At 41.3% G+C, this 15,278-nt stretch overlaps 3 protein-coding genes across 11 annotated transcripts; 1 reads left to right on the top strand and 2 right to left on the bottom strand.

Annotated features, from left to right (window-relative positions):
* Window positions 1-353: 353 nt before the first annotated feature.
* plaat1l (phospholipase A and acyltransferase 1-like) lies at window positions 354-4,270 on the bottom strand. Its single transcript, XM_053884564.1, has 5 exons — window positions 2,281-4,270; window positions 1,704-1,833; window positions 1,524-1,612; window positions 821-985; window positions 354-718 (listed from the first exon to the last, which is right to left on the bottom strand). The coding sequence occupies exons 1-5, from the start codon at window positions 2,287-2,289 to the stop codon at window positions 653-655; spliced, it is 459 nt and encodes a 152-aa protein (XP_053740539.1). The 5' UTR covers window positions 2,290-4,270; the 3' UTR covers window positions 354-652.
* pomca (proopiomelanocortin a) lies at window positions 3,871-5,880 on the top strand. Of its 2 annotated transcripts, none has more exons than XM_053884551.1 (3): window positions 3,871-4,147; window positions 5,047-5,164; window positions 5,297-5,880. In XM_053884551.1, the coding sequence occupies exons 2-3, from the start codon at window positions 5,051-5,053 to the stop codon at window positions 5,828-5,830; spliced, it is 648 nt and encodes a 215-aa protein (XP_053740526.1). In that variant the 5' UTR covers window positions 3,871-4,147; window positions 5,047-5,050; the 3' UTR covers window positions 5,831-5,880. The 2 variants fall into 2 exon arrangements, with proteins under 2 accessions (XP_053740526.1, XP_053740517.1); XM_053884542.1 differs by having other exon boundaries at window positions 5,294-5,880.
* Window positions 4,436-14,623, bottom strand: LOC128770239 (protein EFR3 homolog B-like). Of its 8 annotated transcripts, none has more exons than XM_053884491.1 (22): window positions 13,940-14,617; window positions 12,576-12,652; window positions 12,371-12,498; window positions 12,153-12,303; window positions 11,953-12,074; window positions 11,731-11,880; window positions 11,570-11,668; window positions 11,417-11,495; window positions 11,193-11,328; window positions 10,966-11,118; window positions 10,788-10,899; window positions 10,666-10,717; window positions 10,338-10,507; window positions 8,634-8,709; window positions 8,397-8,558; window positions 8,202-8,333; window positions 8,067-8,131; window positions 7,814-7,947; window positions 6,839-6,924; window positions 6,592-6,640; window positions 6,388-6,491; window positions 4,436-6,324 (listed from the first exon to the last, which is right to left on the bottom strand). In XM_053884491.1, exons 1-22 carry the CDS (start codon window positions 14,175-14,177, stop codon window positions 6,190-6,192), a joined length of 2,610 nt encoding a protein of 869 aa, XP_053740466.1. In that variant the 5' UTR covers window positions 14,178-14,617; the 3' UTR covers window positions 4,436-6,189. The 8 variants fall into 8 exon arrangements, with proteins under 8 accessions (XP_053740466.1, XP_053740467.1, XP_053740471.1 ...); XM_053884492.1 differs by having other exon boundaries at window positions 11,570-11,665; XM_053884496.1 differs by lacking the exon at window positions 13,940-14,617 and adding an exon at window positions 13,257-13,349 and having other exon boundaries at window positions 12,576-12,657.
* Window positions 14,624-15,278: the final 655 nt, after the last annotated feature.

The following is a 15,278-nucleotide window of genomic DNA, read 5'->3' as shown; positions in this document are numbered from 1 at the left end:
AACATAACAAACGGCGGAAAAAGAATATTTGAAGTGTGAGATATCCCAGACTAATCGCTAATATCCAATAATCTCTATAAGATATTGTTCACTAATATCTCAACACTTCTAATGTCATTGTCTTCACATTCCATCTGTAAATAACCGCTTACCATGTTCCCGTTGCTTAGATTCTGACACAATAACATGACATTTCTCCATCCATCATACAAAATAAATTTACTCTGAAGGCAAGAACTTCGTATATATAATGGAATCCACTGTTTACATGTCGAGATTCATGTTTAACCGACATTAACCAAAGAAAATACATGAGTAGATGAGTGGATATTTTATTTTATATAATCCAACAAACATGTAAAGCGTGTACTAATCTAAAGGAAGACAAAGTTTCATATATATTTGCTAAAAGAGAGAACAGAGGTAATAGCAACGTTTGCTTAGTGGAAACATTTGCACGCCAAACAAACAGTATGATACTCAGATATTGTAAAACAAGCAAGCTAAAAACAGGATAAAAAATATAAACAGAAGATATGGGTACTGTATTACCACCTTTCGTTTTTTGGGGGGAGTTTATAGCATTGGATCGATCATATACCACACACTTCATTTCTACAGCGCCCTCCTCAGAGAGGGTTTGCAAATGTCATTACAGTTTTTTCTCCTCCAGCAGTTTCTTCCAGGCTGGTTGGATGTATTCGTAGACCTTGTCAATCTGAAAAAAGAAGATCCAACGAATAACACCAGTGTATGTTGAGCTATACATCAAGACATGACTGAATGATATTCATTCACAGTAAACGGTGAAGTGACTCACCTGCAGCGACTTCTTCACTCCGTATCTGAAAAGTGTGGCCTGGTGTTCGCTGTTGTGAAACAGGATGTCAAAGGTCACCTGCTGCCCCATCATCCCATCAATCGCAACCTTGATCACGTCCAAAAAATCTCGGCTAGGAAGCGAGTCATCAAGCATGTTGTTGACCTGCGGGAGTCCAGATTAATCATCTGTTTTTGTCAAACACTTCATGAAACATGAGAAGCAGCAGTGAACAGAGCGATACAGTAGGGAGCGATACAGTGACATGTCTCAAATTTAGCATTCAATATAAACCATGGGGTCACTAGCAACATCGCAGGCCCTGGTCACCAGAAACAGGTCCTAGCTGCTGCGTGGGACAGCCTTTGACAACGGTCCTGTGGGGGTTGAAGGGCCTATTTTAGCGTGTTCGCCGGCCCAGCTATTATGTAAACAAATTTGCATATTGAATAGTGTTACAGCAGAATGACAACAAGGTTCAGTTCCATTATTTTAAGTCTCGTCATGAGCCGTACACAACATTATTTTACGCAACTGATCATCATCTTGACTACCACTACATGATTCTTGTTAGTTTTGCACTTTAGAGCTGTGCAATTTACTTTTTATTAAAATGTTTTATGGATTAATCATTTCTTTCCCCAAAAAATTAAGTGCTTTTAAACACGATAAAGGGTTGGTGATAAAGAATTAGGGGTAATACCTTGTACTTGTGGCCCAGCTTCTCCAGAGGGTCCAGTTTAACCTCTGATCTGAGTGCACGACCGTATAATGGGAACCTTGCATCAGAGTCTAAAAAAATACAAAATAAATATTCTGATTTGATGATGTAGAAAATGTGTGTGTGTGTGTGTGAGTTCTAATGCTGTTGTGTGACATTAACCTCGGCAGGTCAGGTGAGCCACGTATGGAACGCCATCTCTCTCTCCATAGTAAACGCCGAAGTGGGAGAAGAATTTGTTTCGGGGGAATTCAATGATGTCTCCCGGGAACAACTTGGGACAAGACGCTTGCTGAAGAATCAATGTTAATCATTAGTATAATATAAAACAAAATACAAAATAATAAAACAATGAAGGACCATGTTATGTTTTATAAGAATAAGAATAAGAATAAGAATAAGAATAAGAATAAGAATAAGAATAAGAATAAGAATAAGAATAAGAATAAGAATAAGAATAAGAATAAGAATAAGAATAAGAATAATGTTTTTAAGTAATGTTTTAAGTATATGCTTGAGACATAATACATTTTCAGACTTTATAGTAAAATTTGAATCAGGCTTCCTCAAATATAGTTGAAAATCTTCTTTTGTTCAAGATACTGATGTAATGAACGAACTACATTATTTTGTTCTGTGTACTGGATTGAGGTTATTAATTGAAGTAACATGTGAAACCTACTGAGTCAAAAAAAGTAACCAAAAACAAAATAAAATACAAATAAAAAAGGAAACTTACCTGACCCATTGGTGCGTCTATGGTGGGTTTATGTTGCTTCTGAATACTCACACAGTCACAGGCTGCTGCCTTCTGGCAGGTGACACCCACATGGTTCAACGCTTCACTGCAAATAACATTTTTAACTGAAAGTATGAAAGGCTCAGTTTGTAGCTTGTCAAAATTTCTGTTCCACACAACGGCTTCTGTGCTAAAACTGAACTAAACCCAGGTGAACAGTAAGATGACAGAATATTTTTAAAATAGGTTTCTACACATCTGTGGTTCACCATTAAATAATTTATCGTTATATTACTGTGTAATAAAGATTAAAGAAATGGTCAGGGAGGGAGAGCAGATGTTTCCTGTTGCAGAGGTAAAAGAAGAAGTCAGCTTTCACAAGGAGAACCGATTTCTACCGTATAGAAATCAATCAAATCAAATCAATTTTTTTCAGATGGACTTTCATATTTGATACATTCTGGCTCATCATTGTATTGGAATCCAACCATTGCCCCTCCCCCACCTGTAACAAGACATCCCGCATCTTTCAATACATATTATACGTCGACACTTATTTTAATGTTATATTTTATTAATAATCCCTACCATTCTTGACATGTTGAGTGTGTGTGTGCGTGGGTGTGTGCACATCCCATTAATAGGTGTGCTGTGTGAGTCTGTGTATGTGGGTGTGTTTGTGATGGCTAAGTGCATGTGCTTGCGTGTGCACCAATGCGTCCACTATGTGCCACTTTAAAAGACAGTGACGTCTATAGCAATGATAAATTCTGTTTAAATGTCTCAAGTCTGCTGGACATTGCTCTGTGTTTAATGGAGTTTCAAGGCTGCGCTCTAATAGCTTCCCCCTTCGCTACACCCAGTCTCCTCCATTAGTCAATTAAAAAAAGAGGAACTTTTCGGGAGAAGTACATTTTAGATGGTAAATGTGTTTACGAGTGGACAATGTTTTGGGGAGAGATCGATTCATTGACTTGGTTGTGAAATGGAAAAATGAGTTTTGGCACTTTCGGGTGACAAAGTGGGAATAATATTACAGGTGTCGTGAAGAATGAGACGATTGATGACGAACATCAGATATCAAGTTGAACAGATGTGCATGTTTATGACTGCCAGAGGGTGTAATACAACACCTCAACATGACGCTTTTGAATCCTGTTGTCTGCACAATGACGACATGACATCCCTGTGTTAATCTGACTGATCTGTTGGGTGACATTCAGTTGAGTGTGTGCGTGTGTGTGTGTGCGTGTGTCTGTGTTTGGAAATGTTTTCATCAATTTTTCAGTCTCTAACCCTAACCCAAGAGTATAACTGGGAAAACGTTTCTCAATAAATATTGACAATGGAAGTTGGTCGGTGGATCCCTCTTATGAGGACACATTTTGGCCTGTCCTCACAAGGATTAAAGAGAAAAGTTTAACCATTTGTTTTGGATGGTCAAGTTAAATGTGAGAAAGCATTATGGCAATGAGAAGTCTTCACAAAAAGAGTGACGTGAATGCTGAATATAGTGTGTGTGTGGGATTGGTTTATCTATTCTAGCGGGACCAATTCTTGGAAAAACACCTCCTTGTGTGGACACTTGGCTTAGTGAGGACTGTTTTGCTGGTCCTAAAAAGGTTAACCCTGAGTTTGAGGTAAAGATCTCAAAATAACTGCGTCATCATAAGGTTTAAGTCTGGTTTAGGGTGAGAGGCCTGGGAAAGCATGAAAGTCAACGTGTGCTCCCCACAAAGAAATCTGTGTGTGTGCGTGTGTGCACGTGTGTGTGTGTCCTTGAGAGTTAGGATATAAGCATCAGTCAGAATCAGATCTGCCAGGATTTTCGTCAGAGGAAGGGGAGAGCAGAATCATCTTCCAAACTGTGAGTAATTCATTTTACTCTGATTAAATTTTGTTCTTTTTTTTTCATATAAACTTCATGTTTTAGTTACCCAATATTGTAAAAGCTAATTTTAAAATGAATTAAATGAATGTACCACTTAGGTTTAATTTTTAACCTTATGTTTTACATAAGGTTAAAAATAAAACTATATAAAAACAAACCATACAATTCAAAAACTATTTTAAAAAAATACATGAATACATTAGAAATGTTCATAAAGCAAAAATACTGTTCATTTGTTGTGTTTTAAATAGGCATAAGAGGGATTCATTTTAATCAATTAATATCCGACAAACACAGCCCATCAAAATAACACAGTGAACAAGTGAAACTTTGTTTTTGAGTCACCAGTTCCAGGTGCACAACAATATATAATGATGTGTTGTCAAAACCTCCATGGTGAAGGATACTGAATGAGATTACAAAAAGGAAATACTGCCGCCACTGAGCACACGCCATCCTTCTGATGAACTGTTTGCACTCCGGCCCGCCGTCTCCATTTGAGACAAACCTCAGGACATGGACCACCAGACTGCATGTCCTTGTACATCTAATACACACATCTAATGACAATGAAATGGAATGTAATTTAATGAATAATACATTGAAAAGTCTAAGTTTAAAAAAAAGGATAAAAGCACAAACAATGCTGTTCTGCATCAAAGAGTTCACGCATCACTGGAGCACCTCCACTCTGATGTTTACACTCATGCGTACAGATTTAACTCCGAATCAGTATGAATATTAAAATCAGTTTAATAAAGATTCATGAATTATGAAAAGATTTAATTCCAATCAAGTCTCAGCCCTTGTTTCAATGTCTCTGCTTATGGGTCGTACTTGAGCTGTGATAGTAACATACCGTCTGTGATTTTAAGGAGGATGTGCACAGTGTGGTTGTTCGTGGCTGCGCTGGTGGTTGGCGTGGCCAGAGGGGCCAGCAAGTGTTGGGAAGATCCCAGCTGCCAGGAGCTGAATTCTGAGAGCAGCATCATGGTGAGATTCAATTTAAACGTCTAAGATGTGACATCCAAGTATTTGTTTAAATCTTACACCAGCATGTGTGCTGGCGCAGTTCAAGTTTACGTATTAGAATGACTATGGAAACAATCATTTCTCCTGCAGCAGTGCCTGAAGCTGTGTCACTCGCTCCCTGAGGAGATGCCCATCATCCCTGGTGATGCCCACATGCAAGACCCGCCTCCACCATTCCTTACCCCTCAAACGAAGCGCTCGTACTCCATGGAGCACTTTCGTTGGGGGAAGCCTATGGGCAAAAAACGCCGGCCAGTCAAAGTGTACACCTCCAACGCCGTGGAGGAGGAGTCAACTGAGGTTTTCCCACGAGAGATGAGGAGGCGGGATCTGGCTGGAGAGCTGCTAGCAGCGGCAGCCATGGCAGGGGACGAAGAGTTGGAGGAAGAGGAGCAACGGCTGCTGAATGATGACCAGGAGAAGGAAGACAGCACATATAAAATGAAACTCTTCCGCTGGGGGGGGGCTCTGCCCACTAAACGTTACCACGGCCCACCCAGAGCAGACCACCTCGGTGCTCCGCCCGCAGAGAAGCGCTATGGTGGATTCATGAAGAGCTGGGACGCGCCCAGTCAGAGACCACTGCTCACACTCTTCAAGAATGTCATCAATAAAGACATCGAGTGAAAGTGAAGCAGTGGAGCAGACGTGGCGGTCGGGTGATATTTGATATCAAAGCATGTAAATGTATGTAGATTAAAAGTAAAATTATCAGAAGCAAGTGAGGAAGCCTGTGTTTTACAGCAGTATTGTTTAAGCATTATCAATAGGCATAGATCCACCTACTCCCCGTCTAAAAACCTCCTCATCATTATTCAACCAACAGGCATCAATCGATCAATTGATCAATCGATCAATCCACATGTAACATAACAAATTGAATTAAGTCTAATATAATCCTTTATTCTTCATTGGAATATATATGGAGGAATATATATATATATATATATAGTATACTGGTGACAACACGATACCAGGAATCATCACTAGTAGACACATAGATCAGGGAACTTCATTTCATGCAATGGCGTGGAACGCGACAGCACGGTGCCCGATGGGGATGGCGGCGGGCAGATGATGAGCTCGAACACATGATCCAGTTTGGACTGAAGCAGGGACGCCTGTGGAGACATCAGGATGTTTGTCTGAACCCTGTACAACTGAGGCGAGGTTTGAGTCCTCACCCTGGCCCCACACTCAGCAGCAATCTCTTCAAACGGTGCGGTTTGAAACTTCTCCACCAGCTTCCGTCGCTTCCTCACTTCTTCTTCCTCACTTTCTCTGTTGTCTGTGGTTAGTTTAGTTTTGGAGAGGGAGCACAAAGTGCCGTTCTTATAGCCATTGACATCATGGAAAGTGATGCATGAGAGGAACCATGACAAACTCACCAATTGCATTCTTCAGTGTCTCAAACGTTATCTGCTCCATCTGAGGTTTCTACAAGACCAACATTGCTCATCATTAGTGTTATATTCTATCCATTCTCTGTAATGGACTCTTTCTATTTAAAAGGTCCATCGCATTCCATATGAACCCACTGAATCTCATTCAACATGTTAGATTTGTCAGGTAATTCATTCAGTCAGTTCAACAGAAAACACTCTGAACTCTGCTTCGCTTTGCGTGCTAATATACCCGAGGGAGTTGTGGTGATATCTGTGGGTCCAGCTGCAAAGACACAATGTCCCCAACACTCTTCCTCTTCGTCAGACGTTCATCGTCTGCAACAACAAAAATGCTTTCTTTAATCTTTATTAGGGGTAAAACTCCATTATTGGTGTATCTAGTTATCACAAGGCCTGATAATTAATAGGGGTGTTGCGATCCGACATTGATATCGGTCATATATCTGCCAAAAAAAAGGTTTTATCGGACTGCATCTAGAATCTCTGATTGACTATTCTCATTTTGTGTTACATCGCTTGACCAAACATTCTCTAACATACCACACCGCAAAATAAGTATATAAAATAAGTACTAGATTAAGTTAACAACTAAACAGGATGGAGTGAGATGGCTACGAAGGCACCAGACCAAGATAGGAGTATCGGCTTAAAAGGATGAGGAGTCTGCGCTTGCACGGTCACACAAGAGGGAGGATGAGGATGTAGCAATTGGCATGGTTACGAAGACGTCAGCAACAACGGCAGGGACAACATCCAATTGGGAATTGTGTATGTAAAAGACGGTCAAGATTTTCAGTTTTTGTCACTCGACAGGACTATTGCTAAGCCTTAGTCAGGTGTAGCTGCTGACCCAAGAATTCTGGGTATGTATTAGACCCCTCTCTCAAGAAAACAAACATGTGGAGAGTGCGTGTGTTTAATGAATCTAAATAACGTCCCAGGCCTAGTCTTTAAATTAAACTGACATTATTCAGTCAAGTGCTTGATCAACTGGTGGTTGAGTTATGGTCTCCATGGTGACTGGTCATCTAGGTCACAAAAAATTGGAGTCTTCAGCTGTGGAATTAGAGTAGTTAGACACTATCAGAAGGAGTTCAGTATCATGTCTGGTCAAGTCATAGATTATATACTGGATGAGAATGGACACATGCACGTGATAATACAATTGCAGCTGAGTCTGAGACCCCATAGGGCAAGCAAGTACCTGTGAGCTGAGGTGTGTACAGGATGTTGAACCGCTCCACGTGGGTGTGATAACTACTTCCTGCCAAAGCCTCACAGATCTGTGTTTGGACGAACAAGCATGCCTCGTCCACCTTCAGCTCTTCCTCAGGAAGTCTTACATCCACATAGAACATGAGGTGACAGACACACAAACACTGTTCATTGGTCCTTTTTTCTAATATATGATATAGTAAAGTGAAAAAACAAATCCATTAAATTAAACATCACTTTACTTGGTGGAGTCACTGAAGACATCAGGGAGAAGGTAAGGAGAGTTCCCCTTTCGGGTGTCAATCACCTGGAGGCATTTCAAATGAAATTCCAGGCTGAAATCAGAACACAATCTAGAAATACACCGTCACACTCACCTGTCTGATGTAGTGCTGGAATGGAGGTGGGGGACCTAGTTGAGCCAGGAGGCGGAAGAAAGCAGCACAAAGCGCGTGCACACCGCAGCGGTTGAGTGTTGAGAAACCCTCCTGTTTGGACAGAGCCAGCTCCTGGATGGACCACAGAGTTTAACAGCATTATTACTGGGAACAATACAGTGCACTCAAGCTCACCTGGAGTGCAAGGACCACTCGGATCAGGTCAACAAGAACCTCATCATTGCACAGTTCCACAGTGATGACAGCCAGTAAGGTGAAAAGAGCCTCGTAGTGACTCTGAGCGTTGTTCTCCTCCTTACACGCCAGATAGATGTGTCTGTACAGATGCTGAGCGTGCTGTGTGCGCACAAACTACCAGTGAGTCGACTATTCCATAGTATTATTAAGCCCAACGGGAAGAATGTTTCTCACCTTCCTCATGAATAACACATCCTGGCGTGAGCTGTGGTCTTCCTTCATTTTCAATGAGGATGCAGTGAGCCCGACGCTGGGAACATCATTGGAATTGTATCACATTTGGAATGTTGAAGAATACTAATGTCATTAATTCCATTCTGCACCAGGTGCATGTCTGCACTGCATTCCATCAGTTACTCATTTAATGACAGTGTCTACAAAACAAAAGTCTTATTTTTTCCCACAACAATGAGGCGAAGAAGGAATGACCCACTGATGTATTTATGTGCTTCTGTTTCTGTTTGAAATGTTTTTATTTGGCTGTTGTGCTTCACTCTGCTGGTGGTGTTGTGCTGCTTGTGATGTGAGTTGATCTTAAACCATGTTACTGATGAAAGAAAGCGTTGGACGAGTGCAAGAGTGACCTTATTAATTAACCTGGCGGGGGGGGTTGTGACAAATGGCAAGTGTAGAGTGAGTTTGCAAGACTAGCCTCATTTACAGCAAGTGAGTCTCATGCCATTAGTGTGAGAGTTGGCAACCCTGCTAGCTAGAAACTATTGTGACTGGGCCACATTATTGACCATTCTGACTGGTTGCTGTGGCAACAGTGTCAGAACAAAGGAGGCCTGCGTGTGCAAATGGATGTGGGTAAAGTGCAGCCCAGGGACTACGTGCGACCCTTTGTCTGTAATAATGTGGCCCTCATGAGTTCACAGCAAAACAACAACAAGAAAAAAATATTACCACTAAATATAACCTGGCTTTTTTTCCAACTGCATGTATCCCTCTCTAGTCCCACAATGCCGATAAAGCATTACAGTGCAGGGTTAAATTAAATTAGATTTTTTTTTAAATAGTCATTTAAACAGCATTACTTGTTCCTCGACTTGCATAAGTTAAAGATATTAATACCTTGTACCAGGGCAAGATTTATGGAATATTATTATCATGTTTTACCCACAGTTATGCAACCACTTAAATGGATCCACAATGCATTAATACTGGATCATAATGTAATTATAAGGCTACACAGAAGATGATATGAATGTTCATAATCATGTGTGACAACTTATAAAATGGTTCATGGAGTATTATAATGACTAGAATTTAACAGAATAGTGTTATCTTATTCATATTAATGATAATAATATACTATATGGTTAGGTTAAGGGCTAGAGTTATGATAAAGGCTCTCAAGTCTTCTTAGTTACTTCTAAGTTGCACTCACAACATCTTTTATAAAGCCAATGCATTATAATGTCTTAAGAATGTAATAATAATGTAATGCAGATGAGACCTTTAAGTTATTTATCAGGATCTTGAAATACAATGTATTTAAAATAAAGGTTTTTATAGTCAAATAACATATAATTGCATGTAATGTAGTCTTTCCCCATTTTGTCCTTATATATTTTCTCCTGGTATAATACTTATAAATTTAAGACACTAAGTCCTTTGGTCTTTTGGCTTGACATCCCACTAAAAAATGTGACCCCCTTATAAAATTGAACTTCCCCCCCGAAGTTAAAACCGCAGCTGTCCAGACACCAACACATCTGCCCATGTGTGATTCGAAAATACCTCCTGACAGTGAGTTCTGGTTTGCAAAAGGTCGCATTTCATGTGTGACTGTTCAGACTTTGGATCATCTGGTCCTGGTCTAGAACGGAACTGAACGTGTCATTATAACAGAGAAAATAGTTTGACCCGCCTCACCTGAAGCTCAGGGTATGTCTGTTACGGTGACGGTCAATAAGTGACGTGAGAATGAAAAGAACCAGCAGCCGTATCTCAGGATCTTCCATCAGGGTGAAGGAGAGTAGTGGCTGCAGGAAGGAGGATGGCAGCGCCACCAACAGGTTACTGTTTTCATAACGCTGGGAAACCTGGGAGATGGAGAGCAGCTCATGTAATCTTCTAAGGTGGCTTCTGTTCATCACTTGTTTATCGTTTCCCTGTTTTGTATTCTCTGTGATGTCTATTCTCCAATTGAACAAACAAGTAAAGTCTTTTTTTCATTATATTTCTTGGTGTTTTGACTGACCTGCAGCAGAGACTTGAGTAGCATCACCTGAATCATGCGGCTGCCTTCGAACCTAAAACACATGCGTGAACCTTCAGTGCGACCCCAAGCAAAGGAGTTTGGTAATGAGATTTGTTACTTACCCAGTAGTGGGTGAGCCCAGAGCAGGGTAGATACCAGGAACAGGGATCTTTCCCATGATGAACAGCATGACCTCCGACCTTTGATATACAGGCAGCATGTTGGCGAATGACCCTAAAAGGGGACAGGAACAATAATTTTGATGAAACTATGCTCTGACAAACAACACAATACACTCACCAATGGTGCGAATGACCACTTCCTGTACAAGCTCCTCTCCCTCACTGCTGGTCCGCAGTTGTCCTGCACTGTCATGGTAACCAGTCAGCTGATAGTCCACACTCTGGCGGAGCTGACGCAGTAGCGTGTTGAAAACCTCCAAAACTGTAGGTCCTATGAACAGCGTGCACGTCCTCACACACACCATTCAATAGCAACAATAAATCCAATCTCAAGACTTCACTGACCTACTGATCCAGTAGCTTCTATGATGGCAGCTTCCGACAGAACCTCCACAATGCCAGCTCGCACCGAAGCAGAACTTCGACTGTTGGCATCCAAATGGCCCAGAAGCTGCTGAATCACGAGATGAGAGTGCTGAGACTACATGTGTCAAGAAACAGATGAGAAGGTGTTTACAGATCATTTTAAGTACTGTCTGGTTGCAGTTGTGGCAAAAAATGATTTTGACCTGGATGGAGAACATGATGATCTGGAAACATCGCACTGCAAAGGTTCTGCCTTCCCAAAGATTGTGAACATCCAGATGCCTGAGGAGAAGGTGCACACTTGCTTGGTCACATTTAAAGACACTAAATGTCTATTGCGACATTTGGCGTCGTACATCAGCACCGGCCGGATGGCGTTGTTAATGTGTCCATAAGCAGCTCGGCTAAACAGTTCCCTGAAACACACTTCAGTCTGCTCAGCTGGAGACCCGCTACTGAAACAAACACGTCAGGTTATTTGCAGGGAGGACAAAGCCATCCAATGTTTACAACACACCTCTCTGCATGTGTGTGCTGCTCCAAGTTCACAAGCAGGGCTGGAACAATCTGCTCCATGTGACAAGGCTCCCAGATGTTCACCTGCAGCTCATCGTCCACCGTCTTCCTCACCACGCCCTGCAGTCCTTTGATACCTGACACACGAGTTCTGAGCCCACGGGCACCATAAGTGTCAATTGCTCACAAGAAATAACAACATGTGCAGAAATTCTCACGAGACCTGTTCTGCACGTCAATGTCCTCATGTTTGGAATGACACATTTGACTGAAGCGAGACACAAAGAAGTCGTAGCTGCGATGATAGGATGGTGTGTCCTCCTCGATGTTGGCAAACTTCACAAACTGCAATGAAATAAAACATAGTTAATGTTGTTTTCATTGTTATATTTGAAACGGGTGTGCCTGCGTGTGTGTGCATACAGAATTGGTAGCCAGGATGTGCAAGTGTGGCTTGTCTGCCTCCAGCAGCAGTCGGAGAGTGCTCAGGAAACTCTCCACCAGCAGGTTGATGCTCTGACAGTGACATGCCAGCAGCAGCTGCTCCATGGCCTCCATGGCAATACATACGTATCTAACAATAGACACACCCTCACCCACAATTCGTAAATGAAGTCTCACATGAATGAACGAATGTGTACCCGTAACGGTGGCGGTTCAGTTCCCTGGTAAGGCGCTCGGACAGATAGGCGGCAATTCGGTCCAACTTTTCTGGTGCAGAGAGCGCAAAAAAGGTCAACTTCTCCATGTTGGCCTGCACCAGACCATCCTGAACACAAACATGCACCTCTCAGAGATTTATTTGCATTGCAACATTAGGTTTACCTGCTTATATTAGACTCTAACCTCTGGGTCTTCTGGAAAAATGTTGTCAACAAGTCGCTTGAAGCGTGGACGCAGCGCCCAGCAGCAGCCACAGAGACCTAACCTTGCATCAAAGAAGAGCTCAGTACTCAATACATTTCCTGCACTTTCAGATTTTTTTAGCAGCAAAGATGCAAGTGTTCCGCAATGAAGCAGAGCGACCACAGAAGGGCGCTATATAATCCCAGACAGAGATTACAGAAGATCTTGCATCTTAATCCCGTGTCATTATGTAACATCTCTTCATTGTTGCTGTTTGTTTATTTGAAATTGAACAAATGCAGGTTTCAATCCGGAGGTCATGTGACACCTCTAGTCATTGGTCCTGTTATTACAGAAAAGATGATGACTTGAAAGATGAATTTACGTGAGAAAACTTTTAATAATTACATTAGCACCAGGATGACTGTTCAACAGAGGTTCAGTGCCACTGACAGAAAGCAGAGTCAATTATGAGAAACAGTTTCTTTCATACGCCGCTGAAGTTTAGGATTTTTAAGCATGGATGAACGTAATGGAGGATTGAAAAGAAATCCATGAAATGAAAAAGAAAAAATACATGGGTGACACGATATCTAATAGCAATATCAGAAATGGCTATGAAATCATCAAAATCTTCATACAAATCATGTAAGAAATCAAATATTACAAAACATTTCTCACCATACATGAAGACGCCTGCTGATATCCACTATTCAGACACACAATAATCTAGTCTCACACGGACTCCACCCGCTCTCATTCACTATCAGGTAGGAAACTGCATTAAAATGTCATGTGTTGTGTGTGTGTGTGTGTGTGTGTGTGTGCATGCGTGTGTGTGTGTCCACGTGCTGCAGCTCAGCGTCTCTATAATCTGGATTTATGTTTTTTTTTCCTTTTGCAGCTTAAACTGGAGCTTGTAGATAACACAAATACATTTATATAAAGTCAAATTGAACACTTGGATGCCTAGTTTTATAAATGAAAACCTGTTTATTACGATGCTATGAAACCTGATTGAAACAAAACTTTTGGACTGAGTACCATTTCTGTCAGATGCACTATGATATAATGATCACCATCATCACCATGGCAGTGCAAAACATCATGCATGGACTGACATTTGACTTCAAAGTACTCAACCCTTCCCAAGAGAGCTCTTGACACTTGACAGAGAGCAGAGCCTTGAACCATTTCATTGGCCCGCAATGGGAATGTTCCATTTGAACATTTCATCTTGTAGTGTCAGAATTACACTACAGAAAGATTTGGATGAAATAGTAAACAACTTCATTTTGATGACTGTAGCCGTGTCGGTGGTTAACGTAAAAACCTTAAAATACTGGTTTCTGGTGGTGCCGTACCTGAAGAAGGCTGGTGGTCCAACACGCCAAAGCACTCTCGCACCATCCTCCACTCAGCATTGGAAACGTTTGGCATGGTGGCTGTCCTGCGTAGCAACAGCCCTCGCGGCATACTGGGTAAACTGGGCAGGGAGGGCACGGGGATGTTATGGGGCAAAGCTGGTGGACTGAGGCGTCTGGCGAGTGAGGCCATGGTCACCCCCTGTGGCAGGCTGGGAAACGTCACTGCTCCTGGCATGACTGCAGTGGGGCAATGTTAAGGTCTGAGAGTGGAGAAAGTAAATCTGGATTTTTCTAATTACGTCACACATTCCTGGCTGTTTAACTCTATACGGGACAACACTTATACGCAAACTTGAATTTCCAGCGCACCATCACAGTGAAATGAACACAACACTGAAGGTACTTTTAAGTGAAATAATGTGATATTTGCTGCTTAAATTCAACTGGGAAATTCCTGCACTATATTTCAGACACAACCAGAAAATATTTCCATTTTGTGTTTCTACAAACTCATATGTCATCACAATCCGAAAAATATATTGTTCATCCACATGACAGTAATTTATACTGCAGTTGGATTTGGAAAAAAACATATCTAAACGGAACAAAGCCTAAATAGCTTGAATTAGCTCTATGCAGCCATTAGAGGTAACTTTAGCTCTAAAAAGGCTCAATTAAATAGCAAACAAATAAATAATGTTTAAGTCAAAGCAATTTGTCTAGAATGGAGTAATAGTATGAAATTTCACGACAAAACGATGCAAAGATACCTGCGGATGGTGTCGCTGGAGTTGGGCTCAGGCGCTGAAGCTCGCCACCAGCAGATCACCGATCAATACATGTGATTGATGTGCGGCTCTGCACGCTTCTCTGGCATCACCACACGTGCCTCAGCTTCAGGCATGTGATGGAAAAATAACTCAGAAGGTCAGAAGAATTGTGACCTCAATCTAGGGATTCTCACTTTGAAGTCAGAATTCTCACTGTGATGGAAAAATAACTAAGGCGGTCTGGACAACCTCCATCAAATTCTTATGTGGACTCCAGAAAGCATTGGATGAACCATACAGTAAACCCCAAAAATGCTAACTTCATTGTAACAATTGAACTGAATGACACTTCTATAATTATCACTCCATTAAACCGAAAAGTAATTAACAGAAATAAGAAAATTTATGGCAATAATGGGACAATAATGTATGAAAATTAGGCACGTGGGAAATATTTCTTAAAACCTCATGATAACTCACAACACTCAGTGATAATGTATTTGTTATTGTAACATGTACCAAGGACTTATTTCACAACTTTTTTCTTTATTTGGATTTACATTTGA

Source organism: Synchiropus splendidus, chromosome 1, assembly GCF_027744825.2.
Source record: "Synchiropus splendidus isolate RoL2022-P1 chromosome 1, RoL_Sspl_1.0, whole genome shotgun sequence".
NCBI classification, from domain to species: domain Eukaryota; kingdom Metazoa; phylum Chordata; class Actinopteri; order Syngnathiformes; family Callionymidae; genus Synchiropus; species Synchiropus splendidus.
This window is presented reverse-complemented; position numbering and strand designations above follow the sequence as displayed.